General features: G+C 47.3%; 1 protein-coding gene across 1 annotated transcript in view; it reads right to left on the bottom strand.

Moving 5' to 3' along the window:
- Positions 1-4,965: 4,965 nt before the first annotated feature.
- LOC126533170 (uncharacterized) overlaps positions 4,966-19,935 on the bottom strand; it is a 38,297-nt gene continuing 23,327 nt past the window's right edge. The window contains exons 10-17 of the mRNA XM_055071622.2: positions 19,182-19,271; positions 14,866-15,003; positions 13,048-13,289; positions 10,426-10,523; positions 9,227-9,356; positions 6,980-7,147; positions 6,587-6,697; positions 4,966-5,635 (exon numbers count right to left, since the gene is read on the bottom strand). Of these exons, the coding sequence (XP_054927597.1) occupies positions 5,498-5,635; positions 6,587-6,697; positions 6,980-7,147; positions 9,227-9,356; positions 10,426-10,523; positions 13,048-13,289; positions 14,866-15,003; positions 19,182-19,271 (1,115 nt within the window). The 3' untranslated portion in view covers positions 4,966-5,497. The remainder of the gene's footprint in view (positions 5,636-6,586; positions 6,698-6,979; positions 7,148-9,226; positions 9,357-10,425; positions 10,524-13,047; positions 13,290-14,865; positions 15,004-19,181; positions 19,272-19,935) is intronic.

The following is a 19,935-nucleotide window of genomic DNA, read 5'->3' as shown; positions in this document are numbered from 1 at the left end:
CTACGCACGCTTGGCTCGACCGACATGCTCGACATGTGGTTTGGCACCAACGAACGACGGGTTGCTTGTTATTAGCCAGGCCCCGCCTGCTGCTGACGAATAGGTGACCTTCAGTTCGTGGAAGGCCTCCTGGAGAAGGTGTCGGTTTGCTAATTAAGAAAATCAACAGCCGCCTCGTATTCAGAACGCGCGAAACGAAGCCCGCAGTAAAAAAATAAACTGCTTTTACGTTGGAATTGCTCGCAATATGAATTCCAGCCAATCCTGATACTGGACAAGTAAGCGAATTTAGGCGACAGCTATGCCAACGTCAAAGAGCACGCACTTACGAAACCCTTTCTGAATCTGGGCCCAGATTTGCTGTAAAGCTAAAGATGTGGCCAAGTTGGTGCTATGTCTTCCATGGACGGATCAAAAAGGCAACGGTGTCGCAGTATTCGGCATAAATATTAGAGAGCTTTAGAATATCGCTTGTCGCCTTGCGTACGGTAAAGGGCCCCGGAAAAACTTTTTTTGAACAATGTAAGAAAACGTTGCCGTTCTGTTGTAGAGGCTGCTGTGAACATGTCAACCATATTTTACTGCACTGCACGCAGCAGGAAACTTGCAATCTCGTGTCATAAACAGCAAAAAATCGCTTGCTCTCGCTTCCGCAATGCCGTCGCGCAGCGCCATCAAAAGCAGTACCCCCCAACGCTATAGGCTAATTTCGTGATCGTGAGAAGATTCTCGGTAACTCATAACTGCTAATTTTTAGTTACATAAATGAGAAATATGCGTCTGCGATTTCAAAAAGGTAGAAAAATCATTTCATATTTCTACTGCGCGTAGTTGCGGTAGCTGCGCGTGGTCTCCTAAGTGACATTGGCGTGCTGCGTAGCGTATGTAGCCTCCACCGCGGTCGCCGCACTGCGAAATAATTTAAACCCTTTTCCACTTTTAAGTGTGTAAATTACATCGCACGGGGTGCCGCCACAAGCCTTTTCGCCGCCACGACACTCGACTTTTGGCTGAGGCTTTGCCCTCTTCGCTTCTCGCTGTGTAGCTTCCAGAGCGCTAGCGGAGACGAAAGGGGAGATAACGACAGATATAGGTGCGATAACCATACACTTACAGTTGAAGGATTCGAAAATGTTTAACGGCGTGAGATTCGTCCCTTAATACTGAGGCCCTTCAATAGTGAGGTCATTTTATGATTAGTTAGAAAATCCGTGAGCCATTCCATTCCACTCTGTGAAGGCTGATGACCAGCGAAACTGTTCAGCGCACGACACAGAGGTGACAGAATTTTGAACAAAGGTACGAACATATTTATTCCCTTGATCTGTGGTCATCGTGACGACATAGGTACGCACGTAAATTCACGTATCACCTCTGCTAATAAATGTGTCCGTCACGTAAGACAATGCATGGCCCATACCCCCTTAAGCAATGACTCATACCCCTCTAAACGCGGCCTCCCGATTACGACGACAGAAGAGGTGTGAAATTATATATACGCTGGAATGATGAGCGGCAACGGATCCAGCTGTGGAAGAAGACGACGACGACGAACGCGCGCGCATTGGCACGAGCGTGGTGGCGTGGTTGGCGCCGAGAATATTTTAACAGTCCTTTCTGAAAAAGATGTGCAAAACATTTTTCTTTTCAAAAACATCTGTTCTTACCCTTGTGCCTAGAACCTCCTTGGGTCCCAAGTGTGACAAGGGTATGTTCGAAGGCATGTTACAGGTCCCCGAGCCCACAGGTACATGTGCCATTGAGCTTGGACCCTTTCTGCACTATCACCAAGACCGACCTACATGATGATAGTTTCTGCATACGGACGCCATGAAATCCCGGATCTCAGCCATATACAGCTTCGCTGTAAAAGTGTTTAAGGGCGTTTTTAAACGGGTGCAAGCACCTTTGCGGGGTGTTACGGTGCGCGCCTCTTTACGACATGTAGTTCAACGTACAAATACGCAAATGTAACGAACACGTTAGAAGATAGGGCTCCATCTCCACAGGTGCTTGTGCCAAACATATCCAAGCTAGGACAATTCATAAGCAACCATTCTGTTTTAAGTGCGTAAGCATTTCTATGCCTACACAACGAGAATCCTGTCCGCCCGTCACGTAAGACGAATGCAATGGCCCCTACCCACGAAACAATGGCCCGTACCCCGTTTTTTAATACCATAGCATGTCATCGCAGCAGTTACTTCGACAATTGTCATCCGCTCCTTAACAGTATAACACTGTGCAATTCGATCACCATCGGCATTTCACCAAATAGCGAAATCTGAAAAGAGCGGAATGCTTGCACTCGAAGGTGAATGTAACATAATCGATCATTGCCGTATAAATCGAATCTGAAATACTAATTTAGCAATGGCAAAATTCATATAGAAAGCCGCGAGTACGTGTAACCCGACAAGCGAGAACAATGCGTCCGCTTTAGTGAAGAGAAGCGTGCTTTCCACCATGCTTACACTAAAATATTTTACACCCACAAAAGTTACCAAGGGTGTAAATCTGTAAATGCCTTGAGCATACCTTTCCATCCAAAAAGGGTGTAAGGTTGCAAGTTATAGACCGATTTACACCTTTTCTCACTTTAAGTGTGTAAATATTTACACCCTTAAACGGATGTACTAATTTAAGCGTGTAAATAATTTACACCGTTAAAAGTGAGCAAGGGTGCAAATATGAAATATCTCACACACTTCCACACAAAAATGGTGTATGGATGCCAGTAATAGATCGATTTACACGCTTTTTTCACTTGAAGGGTGTAAATTATTTTACAGTGTACGTTAAGTGCAACGGCCAAACCCGTGGTTTCCAAGTATAGTTCCAGAATTCCCTAACAGCCTTCATGCAGGAATCTGGGAGATGGTTTTGAGAATCCCAAAGGAGATTTCTATAGCATTCTTTTTAGTTGTGCCAATTTTTCAAGAATTGCTCGTGGCAGACAGCACAATTCTAACCCTTGAAATTATTACGATAATTATGTTTTAATTACTCACATTACGGCACATATTTCAGTTTACGAATTGTGGCCGGTGATATAGCAAGGCGTATCCACTCAAAACGAGTTCTCAGGACTAGGTGCCAGTTTCGTGATAATAATTTTCATCAATGTGTCCGACGAAATGCACCGGCATTCCAGTTATTATTGTGTTGTTTCAAATATAAAGCAGTGTTTTTTTTTTCAAAATTAGGTGGAACAACGATGCATTTTTACCGAAAGTTCCACAGCGCATATCTCGAAACCGATGACATACTCAGAATTCGTTCTAAGTCGATATGCTTTGCATACTCACTAGCTACAATTCATGAATTGAAATACGGGCCGCAATCTAATTAATTGGAAATGTTAATTAGCGAAATTATATTATTTATTCAATTAGGCATTTTGGTTTCTCGTAGACGTAATGGCCGCCTCGTAAAGTAATTTAGCTCTAGGGTTAGAATTGTGCTATTTGGCATAGACAATATTTAAAGATTTGGTGCAGCTAAACAAGGCACCCTGTATATGGATACGTACGATTCCATATCATCAGCATCATAAGTATAATCATCATCATCAGCGTAGCCAGGCTGATGATGCTGCTGCTGCTGATGATGATGATATGAAATCGACTCCTACGTATATCTACGCCTATCCTACGCGTGCAGGTTTCTAAATCCTTCGTCTTGCAGTGTATCATATGATGATGATGATGATGATTGCTGCTCCTGCTGCTATTATGACAGCCAGTAATAGGCACCACTGTTAACTACCGCCTACTACTAATACCAGTATTATGACTACAATAATGACGCTCTTTGAACTTTCATCGAAGGTCGTGGCCTCCCCTCGTGTCTGCAAGCAGCCGCCGCCGCCACTTGCGCTTACACATAAACGTTACGAGAGCGTGTCCACCCTGCTTGTCCGGTTGAAATTTGTCGGCCGGAGCATTTGTAAAGGCTAGCGTATTTCACCGACTAAGAGTCAAGTTGGTCTGGATCAACGCACTTGCAAGGAGCATGCAGGGTGACTCTGTTTGACGCGCTTGTCAAGGTGCATGTAGACACAACCGTCATGGGTCGGTGGTTCGCGACCTGCACCAAAGTCAACCACTGTGTTTTATTTGCCTCAACGTAACAGTAGCCAAAGCTTGTAGCGGTATCATGTAATGATTATCTCTCTCTGGTTTTATTCATTTGTTATCACCCGTCGCAGCGAGTAGCAGATACATTTGATAACGCACCGTCATCTTCATTATCGGTCAGCATAAAAAGGGCAAAAAGATTAAAATGAAACGAAACTTCAGAATGGTATTACATTTGGGCCGGCTGGTGCCTGACCATATGACAGCACAACGAGTGAACAGAACAAGAGTGGCCCGCACGCTCTTACTCGCGCCTGCGCATAAACGACTGGCGATCCCTCAAATGAACGTCTCGTCGCTCTCCCTACTTCTCCGACCCAGCTCTTCGCCATCCCGATGATGATGATGATGATGATGATGATGATGATGATGATGATGATGATGTAATGCGGCTAAGCCCTTTCCAACGAGCAGGCATCTCAACTGCATGCCCTTACTTTACTTGCTTTACGTACTAGTTAATTGAGCTAGCACTGTATGGCGGCACGTCAGAGGACGACGACGACACAGGTACTAACATCCCACCCAGTATATGGTGAACAATTTTAATTTTTATTATATCCTTAGTTTGTAACTATGGTTACATTTTTCCAGCATAAAGAGGCGTCATCTTATAGTAGGTTTACGTTCATACGACATCTACAAGCCACCTAACCTACCAATTTTCTCTGCAAGTGGTTACAATATCATGAGATCCCAGATAAGGCAGCCCCGTTTGGAGTAAGGTAAGAAGACCTTCCCTGCAAAATGAAAAACGAAAGTCACATCGATCATTCTGCAATATGCAACCCCTCCTCCCCCTCCCCTCCACCCTCGCGATCCCAAAAAGACTTCACGTAAATGCTGTCTGGTCGGACTGCCTCGTTCCGAGTTCTGGCCCTTCAGGCTCGTTAGACGAACGAAAATAACTGTTAGTGTTAATTGGCTAAGGTTAGCTTGTGCTGCTTTAGGCTATAGCAGGCTGGTAACTGCCACGGGAAAGAGTACAACGCGTTGCCTGCAGTTTTCAGAAACGGCAGGCTCAAGGCAAAAAGAGGCTTCGAAACTTCGCCGTTTTTCTTTCGTATGCGCACTGTACTGTACCAATGACGTAATCGCGCGGCGCGCGCCCTCTCTTCAAGGGACGTGGAGTCTCTGAAATGGAGATGACGTTCGTGCAGATGAATGAGGGTTGAGAAGGCGGTTGAGGCCGTCTTTTGCGGTGCCTCATGTACACGTCGTCGCCCGAGATCTTCCTCGAAGACAAGAATGGACGACGGTAAGCCTGCGTGCGCGTGTGTGTGTGTCTCTCTCTCTCGCTCGCTCGCTGTGTGTGCGGACTGCGGGCTAAAATAAAGTCCGGCAGCCCGGCCGACGCATCAGGACAGGATCGCCCTGCGAACGGCGGCCACCCGGAGGAACGGCGAGCCGTTGTTGCACGTGCCGGAAAAGTCATCCAGGTCCGTCCGGTACAGGGACACGCAGGTCTTGGGACTTGTGTGCTTCGTCTTCATTACCTGACAAACATTGCAGAGAGCGCCGCGCGCGAACCACGGACGCTTGAATCGACAGGTTGTGTTGTGTATAGAGGCGTCGTTAATATACGTACGTTATATAGCAACCGACACGAAAAAGAGCCGTGATCTTAAAAAGCAAGCGTAAAAAAAGGCAAGCACAAAAGAAAGCCCCGAAAGCGCAACGCAAACGCCGGCTATCATCTGAAGGATCGCAGTGTGGCTAAAAAAAGAAAGAAAGCTAAAGAATATCTATATACGTTTGCTCCAGCAAAAGCAGTGTCAACCCATCCAAACATGGACAAACGTGTTAGGTCTCGAAAGATTGCGGTTCAAACGTGACAATTTTTCTTCGTGGAGGATGATCGAAGGCAGATTGAAATCGTTCATATGACGTGCCTCGACCAGAAGACGTATGTCTTCATTCTCGCAAATTTTTTTTAAAACCCTAAGTCCTTGCAAATTCGCTCAGCTTTATGACGAAAAGGCGCCCTTTGTAGAGTCCTGGTTTGGGCGAGTTCGTATCTGTAATATTCAACGGAGGTTTTTTCGCGCAACAACTGTAAGTGACGACAACACGTGAAAGACAAACCCGAAAGCAAACTCCCACCCGAATGTCACCGTTAGATCTGGCGAGCGTCGAGTCGAGCTGAACCAACCCGACTGACACGGGATAGGTTGACCCAACCCGACCCACTTAAGGGCACGTGGTAATGCTGACGGATCGGGTCCGTGGTTCGCAGCCAGCGCCATTAACCAGACACGTGCTGTCCTATCTCTGGCTTACACGCAGTCTGTCGCAGTAATCTCGACCCGTCAGGTACGAGTTCATGTAAGCGCTGTCGAGTCGAGCTGTCTCAGAGCCCGATTTCTGACTCGACGCCGCTACTTCCGGGTTCTTGTAAACGTAGTCACAGCGAGAAAAGTCGATAGGCTCGAGCGAAAGAGACACACCTTGTTGACGATCGTGGTCTCGTCGTCGAACATGTACATCCGGGACTGTTCGGACTGAGTCACGGCTTCCGCCCACTCGTAGTACTTGAACTTCGACTTGGAATGACATACCTGCGGCCAAGCCCCACAGTCGCGACCGTAGGAATGTAAGTTCTAGTTGTATTCCAAACAGTGAACTTTTCCAAACGAATCGTATACGAATGTTCGAAAGAAAACATAATCTGGGTTTAGAATATGGACTCGAATGTCGAATAGTTTTCTTCTTTTAAGCGTGGCGAAAAAGGAACGTGGAGATGAAAAGCGCCACTTTTCTCTTCAAGGTGTCCATACAACTCTTGTACGAGACGCTGCCCCGATTTCGGAGGCCATGCTTGATCGAATGATCGTGCTTACGTCGGAGTAGGTGCACCAGGAGAAGTCGATGCAGTCCTGGGATGGCGCGTGGATGAGACCCTTCGGTACAATGTACATGAGCACGCCCATGAGCACCGAAATGCACGCCTTGGCGTGGGTACCCGAACCTGCCGCGTTTAGCGTCTCCACGTACTGCAACGCTGACCTCTGTAAATAATAATAATAATAATAATAATAATAATAATAATAATAATAATAATAATAAGCACCGCTGTCACCGATTCATTCGAACCCACGCGCATTTTTGTCGTCGATAGTACGAGGACAATGTCCCCTATTTTCTTTTTCATTACCCGCATCGGAGAGAGAGAGAGAGAAAGCAACGGTAGGAAAGGCAGGGAAGTCAACCAGACGAACGTCCGGTTTGCTACCCTAAATTAGGTGTAGGGAAAAGTGAAATAGAGAGAGAATTAAGAAGAGAATGAACGCTGCGCGCGGGGGGGGGGGGGGGGGATGCGCAGGAGGTCTGTAAACGGTCACTCAGGCCGGAGCACTTCCAAGAACTGCACTAGTGCACAGATAGGTAGTCGCGCCAGTGACGAGTGTTAAAACGGACGTTTGGGCAAGTTGGTATGCCATATTTCAAACAGACCAGCGCAGTTTTGACGGGGACAAGCAGGGAGAAACTACACGGACGAGCGCTCGTCCATGTCGTTTCTCCCTGCTTGCCCCCGTCAAAACCACGCTGTTCTGTTTCAAGTATGACGAGTGTGGCCACGGTTACAGTATCTTTCACTCAGAAAATGGTCTCGAGTACACCTGCATCGGAAATCTTCAAAAAGGTGAGGAGATTCAAGTCGTTCAAGGTTGGCGTTCGCGCAGAGATAATGTGTGTTTGTTCGTTTAGTTCAGATGCTAGGATAAGCGTAGACTAAAATTTCGTTGCTTCTTGGTTAAACGTTGAGGTCGTAACCGCCGAATAAGATATTCCAATATTTCCTATTTCCGTCCCAAAACCAATGGTACAAGGTCACACGCCGGGCACTATTTGCTCAGCAAATATATATATATGTAGAGAGAGAGAGAGAGAGATGTGCATCCGGTTCTTCATATTCATTAGAAATTTCTGAAACCTGACTGCTACAAGACTGTAGAGCGATCTTAGCAATCAAATAAAGCGATGTACCTTGGCCTGAGCGAGCAAGAGGTGATCTAAAAGGGGTCATCTAAAACAACAGCTTTTTAAACTTGGTGAAGCTGAGTTTTTTCGTCGCCAGTTCACGCGGTACTTAACCGTGTATCATCCGCCGTGGTGACGTAGCGACTTAGGCGTTGCGTTGCTAAGCCCGAGGTCGCGGGATCAAAACCCGGTGATGGCAGCCGCATTTCGATCGATGGGGGCGAAATGCAAGAACGTCCGTGCACCATGCATTGGGTGTACGTTGAAGGACCCCCAGGAGGCCAAAATTAATTCGGAGTCCCTCACTAAGGCGTGGCTCATAATCATATCGCGCTTCTGGCTCGTAAAAAAACGTGAATTTCTTTTTTTTACCATATATCGAGCAAACGTTCTGCTGCGTTCAGATTGACATTAAAAAGCTTCTGTTTCTCTCAGTAAAGACTCTGCTCGTGTAAGCCTCGGGTCTCATCTATGTATCCGAGGTTGACAAATATTGTTTTTGCACATGCACTGTAATGGTGTTCTTGAAGTTCGGCAGTGCATAAAAGCACCGAAGACCATTTAGCGTACTTCCTTCCTTTTGCTTTGATTATATCGAGCGGGATGTAATGCACACAGTATTGTAACGCACATTGTAATGATTGTATGCACATGTATTGATACATATTGCTGTTGTACGTGTGCCTACGGGTGAATATATCTGTTCTTTCAAAAGACCTGAGCTTTTTCCCAGTTGACTCAGAGGGTGCCGCGACCGCCCTAGAAGGCGTTGGTCCGGGGTTCGATCACCGGGCCAGGACGATTTTTTTTTTTCTTGAACTGCGAATCTTTCCTGCTGAGTAACCCGCATGCGTTTTCTTTGTAGCTTCGTGCTACAGTTGGGTAAATTACTAATTTTTCTTTCTTCCACCTTGCGGGCTTCCGCATAAGTAATTTGACATATTTACAATCTTTTCATATTCAGATGCCGTCAGTTTCGCGGCTGTGTCGTCCATAATGAATTGAAACTTGACGTCGCCAGCGGTGATACGATACCACTAAAGTGCCACAAAGCGAACTACCCTGAAGAGTGCGACGGAAATCTTGGTTACGAGGACAAAACGTACCGGAAACAGGTTGTTCTTTAGCTGGAGGACCTTGGGGTTGCGGGACGCGTTGAAAGCGGTGGGGAACAGGGAGACGCAGTTATCGGGGAACTGCTTGACGTGCGTCTCCAAGATCATGTAGTGGACTTGCCTGCGCCATAAGATGGAAGGACGATTCAGCGTTAATTTCACAGGCGGCGTTCCCGAGCGACCTCCCTCCCAAACACATTCCAAAGACGCCTAGCTTTAAAATCTGACGAGAACCAGTGTGCGCGTGAGTGTAGCATCCCGTAGCCATTAACGGCCAGCTGTATGGGAATTCTTCCGTGCTCGAAATTTCCTCCACCTTGCGGATTTACAGAGAACTCCTTTAGCAAACCGTGACCTCCGAGATTACCTCGGTGCAATGCGCTTGGAGGTGCACGGTTAATGCATTATTATGGTGAATTTTTTTTTTCTTCGTCCACTGGAGTGGCACATCTACTTGTACTGCAAAGTGTTACGAGCTAATCAAAACGAACTAAACGCTCTTCAAATAACAGTGCGAACTGAGACTTGCGAGAGCAAGTTCAGTTCTTTTTTTTTTTCACATGGTGCCGCTGATGTGCGTGCTCTTGCTCATAATAACCGCAGGCGCAAGTTGAACAAATTGTGCCACAAAAGTGCAGACACGACGCACTTTACAGAAGCCTCTGTGTTTGCGCCGGCGCGGTGTTGTGGAGCCATCCAGCAAGCAGTCGACGAACGACAATTGTTGCATCCGATATTCCTGCGACTGTACCTTTGCGTCTTTTCAGTATTTTTTTTCCTTTTGCGTGACTACACATATGACACATCAGAGGCTTCAGACAAGATTACGCAAACCAGCACAACCACTACATGCAACTTGCCATTGCAAGTAACCAGGCACAAGAAGTAAAACAGACACAACGAGGGGCACATACGAAGAGGACCAGTGTCCCTTCTTGCGTCTGTGTCAGCTTTTGTGAATATCGCTGTACCAAGTGAAATGCGCAAACAAGCGCATCAAAACTATTAAGGCGTAACGAGGTGGAGCATGTCTTCATACGAGAACCCAATGACGCGTCTACCGGGAAGCGACAAATAGGTGGAGGAACGTAAGTATGCAGACTGCTGTATTAAAGTATGAAAAAGTCAGCCAAGAACTAATATCAAAAAGAAAACGGTCAGAAAAATAAAGTCAGAACTGTTGTACTCACGATGAGAGAATCTTGAGTTTTGGTTGCAGCTCGTTCAAGTACGCCGAGGAAAACCCGAGAACAAACTCGAGACTAACTTGTTGGGCATCTTTGAACACCTGTTGCGACAAAAGAGAGCAAAGGAAATGATATTTGGCCCAAATGCTGCTCTGACTTACACCTCAAAGCTCTGATCGGCGAAGAGTTCGCGTAGCATCGGAGCAATCCAACACTAATGTATGCAAGTAAATGAACAAGGTAGCACACGCCTGACTTAGAAGGAAGAGTTACGCATGCGCAGAATGTAACGCCTTGTAAGTAAATTCAGTTTAAATTCTGGGGTTTTGTGTGTGAAAACCACGATCCGATTACGAGGCACGCAGTAGTGGCGGCACTCCGCATTAATTTTCCCCACCTGCGTTTCCCTAACGTGCGCAGGATGCACGACACAGGGGTGTTTAGCCATTTGGCCCCCATCTAAATGTGGCTGCCGCGGCAGGGATTTGATCCCGCAACCTCGCGCTTAGGCAGCGCAACGCCAAAGCCACTGTAAAGCAACATACCACGGCGGGTCCTGATAACCCCCCCATCCTGATAACAAGTCTGCTTGGCGCATACAGCTCGAAATTTAGACAATTAACTCATAGCCTTCTGCGCAAGACCATCACAAACCCTCAAGTGGAAGCGCTAACAAAGATCGTCAAAACAATACATCTACCAAAATCTGAGTTCACTAGTAACCTATACCAAAGGGGAGAAACACGTTCTGCTAATGTGCGGCTGACACACGTAATAAATTTGATTTATTACTATGGTTACTCGTGTAAGGCCCACACTCTTTCTTTACTTTCTTCTTTTCTAGATTTACTAGGTGCGCGAGGCAGACTTATGGCTACTCCTTGAAGGCTCGAACTATACTCAGACTGCTATGTACGAAAAAATAACTTGTAAGACAACGCCAACCACTCACGGCGGACTAAGAACACATGCAGTCGCGGAATGATATCTTTTTTTTTTTTTTTCAGAGACGGACAATGCCGCGAAAAGCTCCGAAAATAATCAGGCAGTTCGAAAAAAACAAAATGTGATGGCAAAATCGATTTCGTTGTTTATTTAGAGTGCCAGCACAGCAGAAAAATTAGTTTGCAGACTTTTGCTCATTCTTATGCTGTATTCAAATAAAAATTTTCTACATATTATGCAATCGCCGAGGCAGCGGGTGCGTTTCGCGTTCACCCACCAGAAAGGCAGATGCCGCTTTAGCTATACCACACACCAATCGATAACGAGAAGTTGTTACTGCGAGTTCGTTTTTTAGCGCTAAATATTCGTTTGTAGGTTGTACTGAAGTTCTCGTTCATGCCTAAAGGCGGCGCATTGCGCAGAGCGTGCCTAATGTGGCCCGAACCCTTCTTATAGGCGACGACCACGCCACTGGTCGAGCGCCGAATACGCATGGCTAGCACTGAAAAGCCGGAAAACCTTACGTTACGTGCACGCCACAGTGACACAGGCCAACCGCAGGAGACAAAAGAGCTGACGCCTGGACGTTACAGACACCGCATCGGCTGCTGTGATGCCGTTTGCACGGAAGTTTAGCCGGCCGACGAAGCAAAGCGCGCCGTTCTCCGTGGTACCTAGGCAAACGTACGCTTTGCGGTTAAACAGAGCTAAGATTCCCCAGCAAAACATTTCCACATTTCTCTCTGGGGCCATCTTGGGTCGGACAGACGCGAGTAAGAAGCTCTCGTGTTCGGTGCCGAGTGCTGAATACGGTGGTGACGATAATGCCATCGTTGACAGGACAACTATAGTTCTATCTAGTAGCGGCTCGCGGAAATTAACCAGCACGTGGTATGCAATCGACGCTTAGTGAAGCTTTATTTTTTCTATTTTTTCAAGCTTTCTCACGCTGAAATGGCCGCGCGGTCCTTGCACGAAGGCAGACCTTGTAAAGTAAGTATGGTATATGCCGTATGTTAATTGCACGATCCCTCCAGCAAGTTCGACTTGATCTAGAATAAATGACGATATATAGAGTATATTTTTTCTCTCATTTGATGGGGTGGGGGGGAGGAGTTAGCAATGATGATGACGTGGTGCCTTTCACTTTGTAAGTGGTCGCCGCATTTGCACATCTGTACGCGCCACCTATGATAAAGGTTGTTCCAAACACAAATTATTGGAAACAAGCTTATGACCCACTTCGGCGCCATTTCAATTTCTAATAATCAATATCGATCTCAAAAAAATGTATATAGATCTACAGGTTTACATCAGCACTGAAACAACTTCTCGTAACGCCCCCATAGGACTCCTACGAGCGGTGGTTGAACGATAGCAGCGCCAAGTTTACCTCTAGGACTCTCGATAAAAAATTCTATAGCATGAGCATGACCTCCGAGATTGCGCCAGGTTGTAGCCTCTGAGATTCGCGCCAGCATGCGCAATCTCGAAGGTCAGGGCAACCGTCAGCATGCCGCCCGATCTCGCCGGCCACGACCACAGAATGGCCTCCGAGATTGCGCCAGGTCGTGGCCTCCGAGATTTGCACCAGCGTGCGCAATCTCGAAGGCCAGGGCGTGGTAGTGGCCGGCGGGACCGCGCGACACACTAACGGTCGCCCCGCAAGCGCAGCCATACCAAGCTGAACTTGACGTAGAAGTCCGCGTTTTCGGGCGTCAGGATCTGCTCGACGAGGGCGAGGCCTGCGAGGTCATTGGCCTCCAGCCAGGCCGCCATGTCCCAAGCCGACTTGTGACCCGCCGACATCTCTGGCGCGTGCTGCGCCACAAACGCCGGCGACAGGGAGACCAAGTAGCGCGGACCCTCGGTGTTGTTGGCCCACTTGGACTTGCTCTTCAGGAACGAGGTGAAGCTCAGCGCTGCGAGGATGATCGACGCGTTAGTCCGCAATACAAAAAAAAAAACAGCCACTCACACCAAGAGAAGACGCTTGGTAAGCCAGAAAACACGCAAAAAAATGAAGGACGGATGGCGACGCTGCATTGAAATTCCCGCACCACCAGTTCACCATGACGTCACGGATTATCGATGAAAATGAATTACATCGTATTCCAATAAAGCCACAGACTGAACATACCAAGTTTCAAGAACCTTTACTGAACCACAACGGCCGAAATGTAAAAAAAAAATTGCTTTGTCTGTGTGACGTCAGACATACATTGTAACAGCCCTGGAATTTCGGCGCGAAATTCAAAACTGAAACTTGGACCGCTTACTTTCTAAGAATGAATCTATTACCGCGATATAAGCGAAATTAGAGTTCTCCAATAATGTTTTATCATTCTATACTGATTTAGTGTTTCCCTTCAGCGGTCCCTTTAAATCAAACGAAATCTATCATGTTCAAGTAAGCGAAAGCAGAAGGAATCCGAGCAACATCGATGGCCAACGAATCTTATGCGTCTGTGCGTGACAGGGCTGTAAATGCTGCTGCGCCAGTGTATATGATTAGAACCGTTTCATAACTTGTAATTCGGCTTCTCTGCAATGCACGCTCGCCCAAATTACGGCGGCACCGGGAATGGTACCAATGAAGACGAAGTGCTTGCTGCACATGATGGAGCTTCTCCCTCGAGCATGGAATTCATCCTGAGAGCCTCGCCTACTCTTCCAGAATCCTAAGACAAGCGAACTGTGCGTGCACGCGCCTATTAAAAAAAAAAAAAAAAAGAATATGCCGTCTTTAGCTCGACAAACTGCCTAGCGGGAAAGCTAACTTTACAATGGAATAGAAAATGATATGCGAGTGGCCAAGGGGCCCACGACCGATGTTCGATGGCCCGTTTAACAAGAAAAGCGAAACCATATAGGCAGGCCATGTAATGCGTATAGCACGTAGGCGGCAGACCATTAGAATGAGAGGAAGGGAAGCATACGAACGTAAATGGGTCGCAACAGAGGATGGAAGAATCAGTCGGAGTAATGAGGGGATAAAATTTTGCGCGTGTGGAATAGTGCCTATCGGCAGAGGACCGGGTCAAATTCAGATCCCTGAAGAGGCTTTTGTCCTGCCGTGTGACATAATTAGGCTGACACTGGCTGTGGTCGTCGTGGCAATAATTATGGCGATGCCGAGTAGGAGAAGGGTACATATAGTCGGGAATTATCGATGCTTCTCAATGCACCTAAGTACTGGGATCGTACGAGCCGTGAACTTTTAGACATACGACCTGAGGGAGGTTCAGCGAATGTTGTGCGCGCCTCCCATGTCCGCTGTCCACTGTCACGATAAATAACCACCGGCTATAAAAACTATCATACAATCAGAACTGATTTCCGGTGACTGTCGTTCCACTGTCACAGTCAAATAAACATTGGCTTCGGCGACACCAACTGCTTCCGGTCAATGACGAGATCGGTGACGTTACTTTCTCATTCATTGCCGCGCATGCGCGTTCCAATTACGCCAGGCTGAGAGAACGATACGTCACTCACAGGCCATGGGGGCGACAAAGCTCTTCTTGGCGAAGTCGAACTCGGCGTGCGTGTAGATTATGTGCGTGCAGTACTGGTGCGGGTATCGCAGCTCCTCCACGGCCAGCGATGACACAGTGCACAGCAGGGGGTGCGACACTGTCAACGACGAAGATGACCATGGTTGCCACAGAGTCATAGTTCAACGAACTGTTTCGTTAAGCAAAGCGCGGCAATGCTGACGGTATCAACATGACGACGACAACTCAATCCATGTTTAAGCACAATGCCAGTGCTAATTATTATTATTATCGTTATTGTTGTATTTCAATACATTTCTCAAGAACAATGTGCGATTATTGAGAACGACAGTAATGATGATGATGGCGACAATTAAATGTTTCCTTCAAGCAGATGAACAAGAGACGCTCAAAGACTGCACTTTATATAGTTTGGTCGGTGCCGCAGTGACCGCATGATGGTTTCTTCTCCTTTTCTTTAGTATATTTATTTTTTTACAGAATACCAGTCACTCAAAGAAAGTAAGGTATGATGTCATCCTGGTAACCGCGACCTAATAAAGCCATCTTTTTCTCTGACCGTATTAGAAACTGAAATAAAGTGACGGCAAAATGACGATACAGTCCAAAATGTGTTTGAAGCCTTACACTTTCTCGCTAACAATCTATTTTGTTCGTCTGGGTCACACTCCTTCGATAACGTAATAGCGGTACCCAAGCCGGGTCGCTATTTTCCAATAAACCATTTCATTTTCCATTATTCCCACTTACAACACATGACGCCAGCTAGGATGTAGGCGGTCGACCGATCGGACAGGGCGTGACGATTTTTTATCCTATGGTGACGGCGTCCCGCCACGGTACGAGCCAATGAGAACGGGTGGAAAGTGTGGAATAGCTATCGCTGCAAGACCTTACCTGCGATTTCGCTGAAATAATAACTATGCGTCCCACACACTAAAGTGCCTTAATTGGATGTCGCACGAAATGGACGTTGGCACGGGCAGAATCCTAAACATGCCTCGAAAAGACACGTGCTGGAAGCCAACACTTTTTCACGGTTCGGCGAAACCTCGCAGCTACTCGATCAAGGTAAAACTGTCCTTTTACGATAGCCACAACAGCACCAATACTGCCAATGAGATTCGCGTTTTTCACTAACTGCGAGGTAGGCTGACAAACTTCGGCGCCAGCTGAATTTGTCGATTCGATTCAACGCGCATGGTGTTGTAAGGAAGGGAAGGAAAGTTGGTGGCGTCGGCGCGGGCGGCACGAAGGCTTCACACGGCGCCAGCGCTGCAGTATACCGATCAGCCGCGCTGTGCCGCCACTTGCCTGACTGCCTGGCAGCGCCTGTACGCGTTTATTGATACTTTGCTGCAGCACCCAGGTGAACTACAGTGAAGCCTGAACGCGTGAAGATGGTCGTGAGCGAGGTAGTGGTAAAGTACCAGTTTTTTCACCTGTTTTTATTACATATGCAGCTAGTACCCAAGCGTGACACTGTTTGTTGAATTGTTCGAGTCTAGTGATAGCATGGATTGCGCGTTGCTTTATTTCACGTCGTAAGTTTGCATTCTGTGACTACTAGCTACATGAGGCACCACGAGTAAGATGTAATTTAAGTACTACAAATTGAAGTAGTGCAGTTTAGCGGCCGCAACCAATCTCCTTCTGCTGGCTCCCGGTGCAGAGCTCATGGGGGCGCAGCTGGGCAGTGAAAACGGGTGTGGAGGGGTAAAATGGAAAATAATTATTCGTCTAAAAAAATAAAAACACGAAAAGGCGCCAGCTACACTAGGATTATGTGCCGACTACACAAAATAAAAAAAAATATGAATATCTGTAGGAGAGTGCCCTTAGCAAAGCTTGGGTGATTCAGAACGTGGAGTTAAAATATGCATTAGAAACGTCGCCCCGGAGAGGTACATAACATGCTTCGCAGATACACCCGCGTAGCGCTCATTGTAACTGGTGCAGGAATACTTGCCCACCATGGGACCGACTGTGCTAGCGGATAGTTAATTAAAAATTAATTATGGGTTTTTACATGCCAAAACCACGATCTGATTATGGGGCAAGCCGTAGTGGGGAATTCGGGAAGCTTGGCCACCTGGGGTTCTTTAACGTGCACCTAAATCTATGTACACGGGTGTTTTCGCATTTCGCTCCCATCGAAATGCGGCCGCCGTGGCCGGGATTCGATCCCGCGACCTCGTGCTTAGCAGCCCAGCACCATAGCCACTAAGCAACCACGGTGGGTGAACAGTGAGTGATTAGCATAAATTTGTGCTGTAATTTTCTTACGAAAGCTCCTTTAATATACCGCATGTTCTACTGAGAGTGTATTCTTCTTCGAGGACACCTAAGCACGTCTTATGAGCTGTGAATGCGAAATCATTAATGTCCAATCGAGCGGCGCTGAGCGATCCTTCGAGTTTTGCGCTGCAAGTAATGCACCATAGCGGTGCGTGCTGCCCAAGCCAGCAAGCAGCAGCAGCAGCTTGCGGTGCCAACACCGTATGCCACCGACGCGGCGATGCCCTCTCCCCTCACGCAACACCTGGCGCGCTACAGCGGGAATTTTCTCTAGGTGGCGTTGGGTGCGCTCGTGCCGAGAACGAGGGTGACGTGGCATCACGGCGATGTCCTCTCCCCTCACCCAACACCTGGTGCACTTATGGAGCAGCAGGTGTTCCCTTTCCCCTGCTCTCCTCCATCGAGGAGCAGCTCGTGACGTGGCGTCGCAGCGAATGGCAATGTAGGAGCCGATTCGCTGCTGCAGACGACAGACGCCGGCTTTTTCGCTAAATGAGCCATTTGACGCTTTCGCACTAAAGTGCTTATATTTTATTTTTGTATGTACCTAAGCGGCTGCGCGTACGCAATGTGCGCCGCACGTACGTGACTATGCATACACTGTGCATACATACGCATACCGCTAAAGTTATATCTACGTGCTCAAAGTTTTCATTTCTTGTGTTTTATGTACACGTCTACTTGTTCATAATGTTAACGTGGGCAGTCATGTAATGAAAACTGCTTGCTCTGCTTGTATTTTCAGAAGTGTTCTTTTTCGAAATAACAATAAATTGCCCACTCCCGTTTTTGGTAACCCGCCGTAGCGGGTCACCGCCCCAGGCGGCGCTGACCCTTGCGAAGCCACTGGTTCGTCATATTAAGGCAGCAGCGCAGAAAGGACGGAAGACACCTAACTCTGACCCCCATGGGCGCTCAACTAACAACTATTTGCCTCTGTAGTATATGTCGGTCGCAGCAATAAAACTCGGATGTTCAGCGCCCGTGGCGTCGTGTTTAGGTTCCTGTGTCAATTTGTCCTTCCAGAGCTGCAGCTACGACAAGCTCCTTCTGCGGGAATCCACAGGGTGGATTAAATTTCGTGAAATTAAAAAGTGGCATTCCCGTGAGTACCACGAAGCTACTAGGGAATTAAACCACGCATGTTTCTTAGAACGAAAGCGTCGCAATTAAAGAAACTGTTAGTCTTGGTCCGGAGATCGGACCTGTATAGACCAACACTTTCCTCGATCCCCGAACCTGGGAGATTATTTCAATTGCTGTCACATCTTTCTGAGACGCCTTTTATGGACTTCATTCATGGGTTCTCGGGCGTAAGTCAGTTATTTTATTTCACTCAGCCATAATTGAGAACAGCACAAAAAAAGAAGTATATGCAGATCCCACCCACACTTAGGAGTCCATGTGAAGCGAACCTTTCGTGAAGTGGTCAATTAAATGCCATATTCAACTGTCATCTTCTGCACAGCGTTCTGCAGCATATACGTATGTAGCGATCACGTGTGTATGCCCAGCAAGTGGCCGAGACCCCTATCACTCAGGCGACGGCAGATTACACACTGCCTCCGCGAAGGGATCGTCCGCTTTACCCGACAAGAACACAACTTCAAGAAAGAAGACGTACGAATCTTCGCATTTGTAAAGGAATGATGACCGTGAAGGCCCACACCTAATTGTTGCATACATACTGTCGTTTCACTGCGTGATTCCGTAGAGAATATAGCAGGCCAGTGGTAAATCCATAATAGTATCAGAGATGGGGCTATAGATATAAGCTTGTTCGTTATAAACGAGTGCTGTCTCGCGTGTGAGAGAGCCATTCGGTAAGACGGCAGCAGCAACAGCAGCCACGGTCGCCAAATACCGGGAGGGTTCGCTAAAAATAGCTTAGCTCGAATACTCCGCTCTCTTCCTCATACCACGTCCACTCACGTCATACTTTTGTTATAGGACGTTCGGTTAAACGCGCGGTCTTGATTTTAACCGAGCACCACTCACTTTCCGGAAGCCGCTGGACTCCGACGGTAGGTTCCTGCGTCGTAGTCTTTGTCACCGTCGTCCGTGGCGACGTCGGTTGCGCATTTTTCCCTGCAAGAGCGCAGGTTAACGAGCAAACAACGCCGTTCTTCCTGTGCGACCTCTCACGTTCTTTGCGAAACAAAAGAAAATAATAAAAACGCTGCGAGTGCGGTCCTCGAGGCATTCGTTCATTGGCGCTTGCTAAGTACTTGAGGGTTTCAATGTACTTGAGGTTAAAGGGATTTGTTGTCGCCTTCTACCTAGATTTTCTAAGTCCTTTTTCTTTTTTGTACATTTCTTTGCCGACAAGGTGACAAGGCAGGTTAGGAAGGTGCACTCATCTAACTAGTCCTAACCAGTCCAAACAAAAAATTGGTTGCAGCAAGATGGGTATACTTGATCAACAGTGAGAGAACGAGGACAGCCTTAGTCTGAAGCCAACGTGTCGACAAGAGCTGACCTGCCTTCGTCAGGACTTCTCTTCGTTGTGGTTCATGAAGAAGACGAGTCCCTTTGTCGAGACGTTGGCTCCCCAGGTTGAGGCTTCCCTCATTCTCCAAACTGTTGCCTTGCAGGCAAGATCGCCGCGATCTCGCTAGTAGAACGTGCGTCGAAGAGACACGCTTTGAAAGCTTTGATGGTGATATAGGAAAGGAGGTTGGTAAAATAGGGATGGCTGCGCCAATCCACACGTTAACGCCCTAAATTGCTTACGACTGCAGTCCGAGGTCGG

This window comes from Dermacentor andersoni, chromosome 7, assembly GCF_023375885.2.
Source record: "Dermacentor andersoni chromosome 7, qqDerAnde1_hic_scaffold, whole genome shotgun sequence".
In the NCBI taxonomy this organism is placed as follows: Eukaryota; Metazoa; Arthropoda; class Arachnida; order Ixodida; family Ixodidae; genus Dermacentor; species Dermacentor andersoni.
This window is presented reverse-complemented; position numbering and strand designations above follow the sequence as displayed.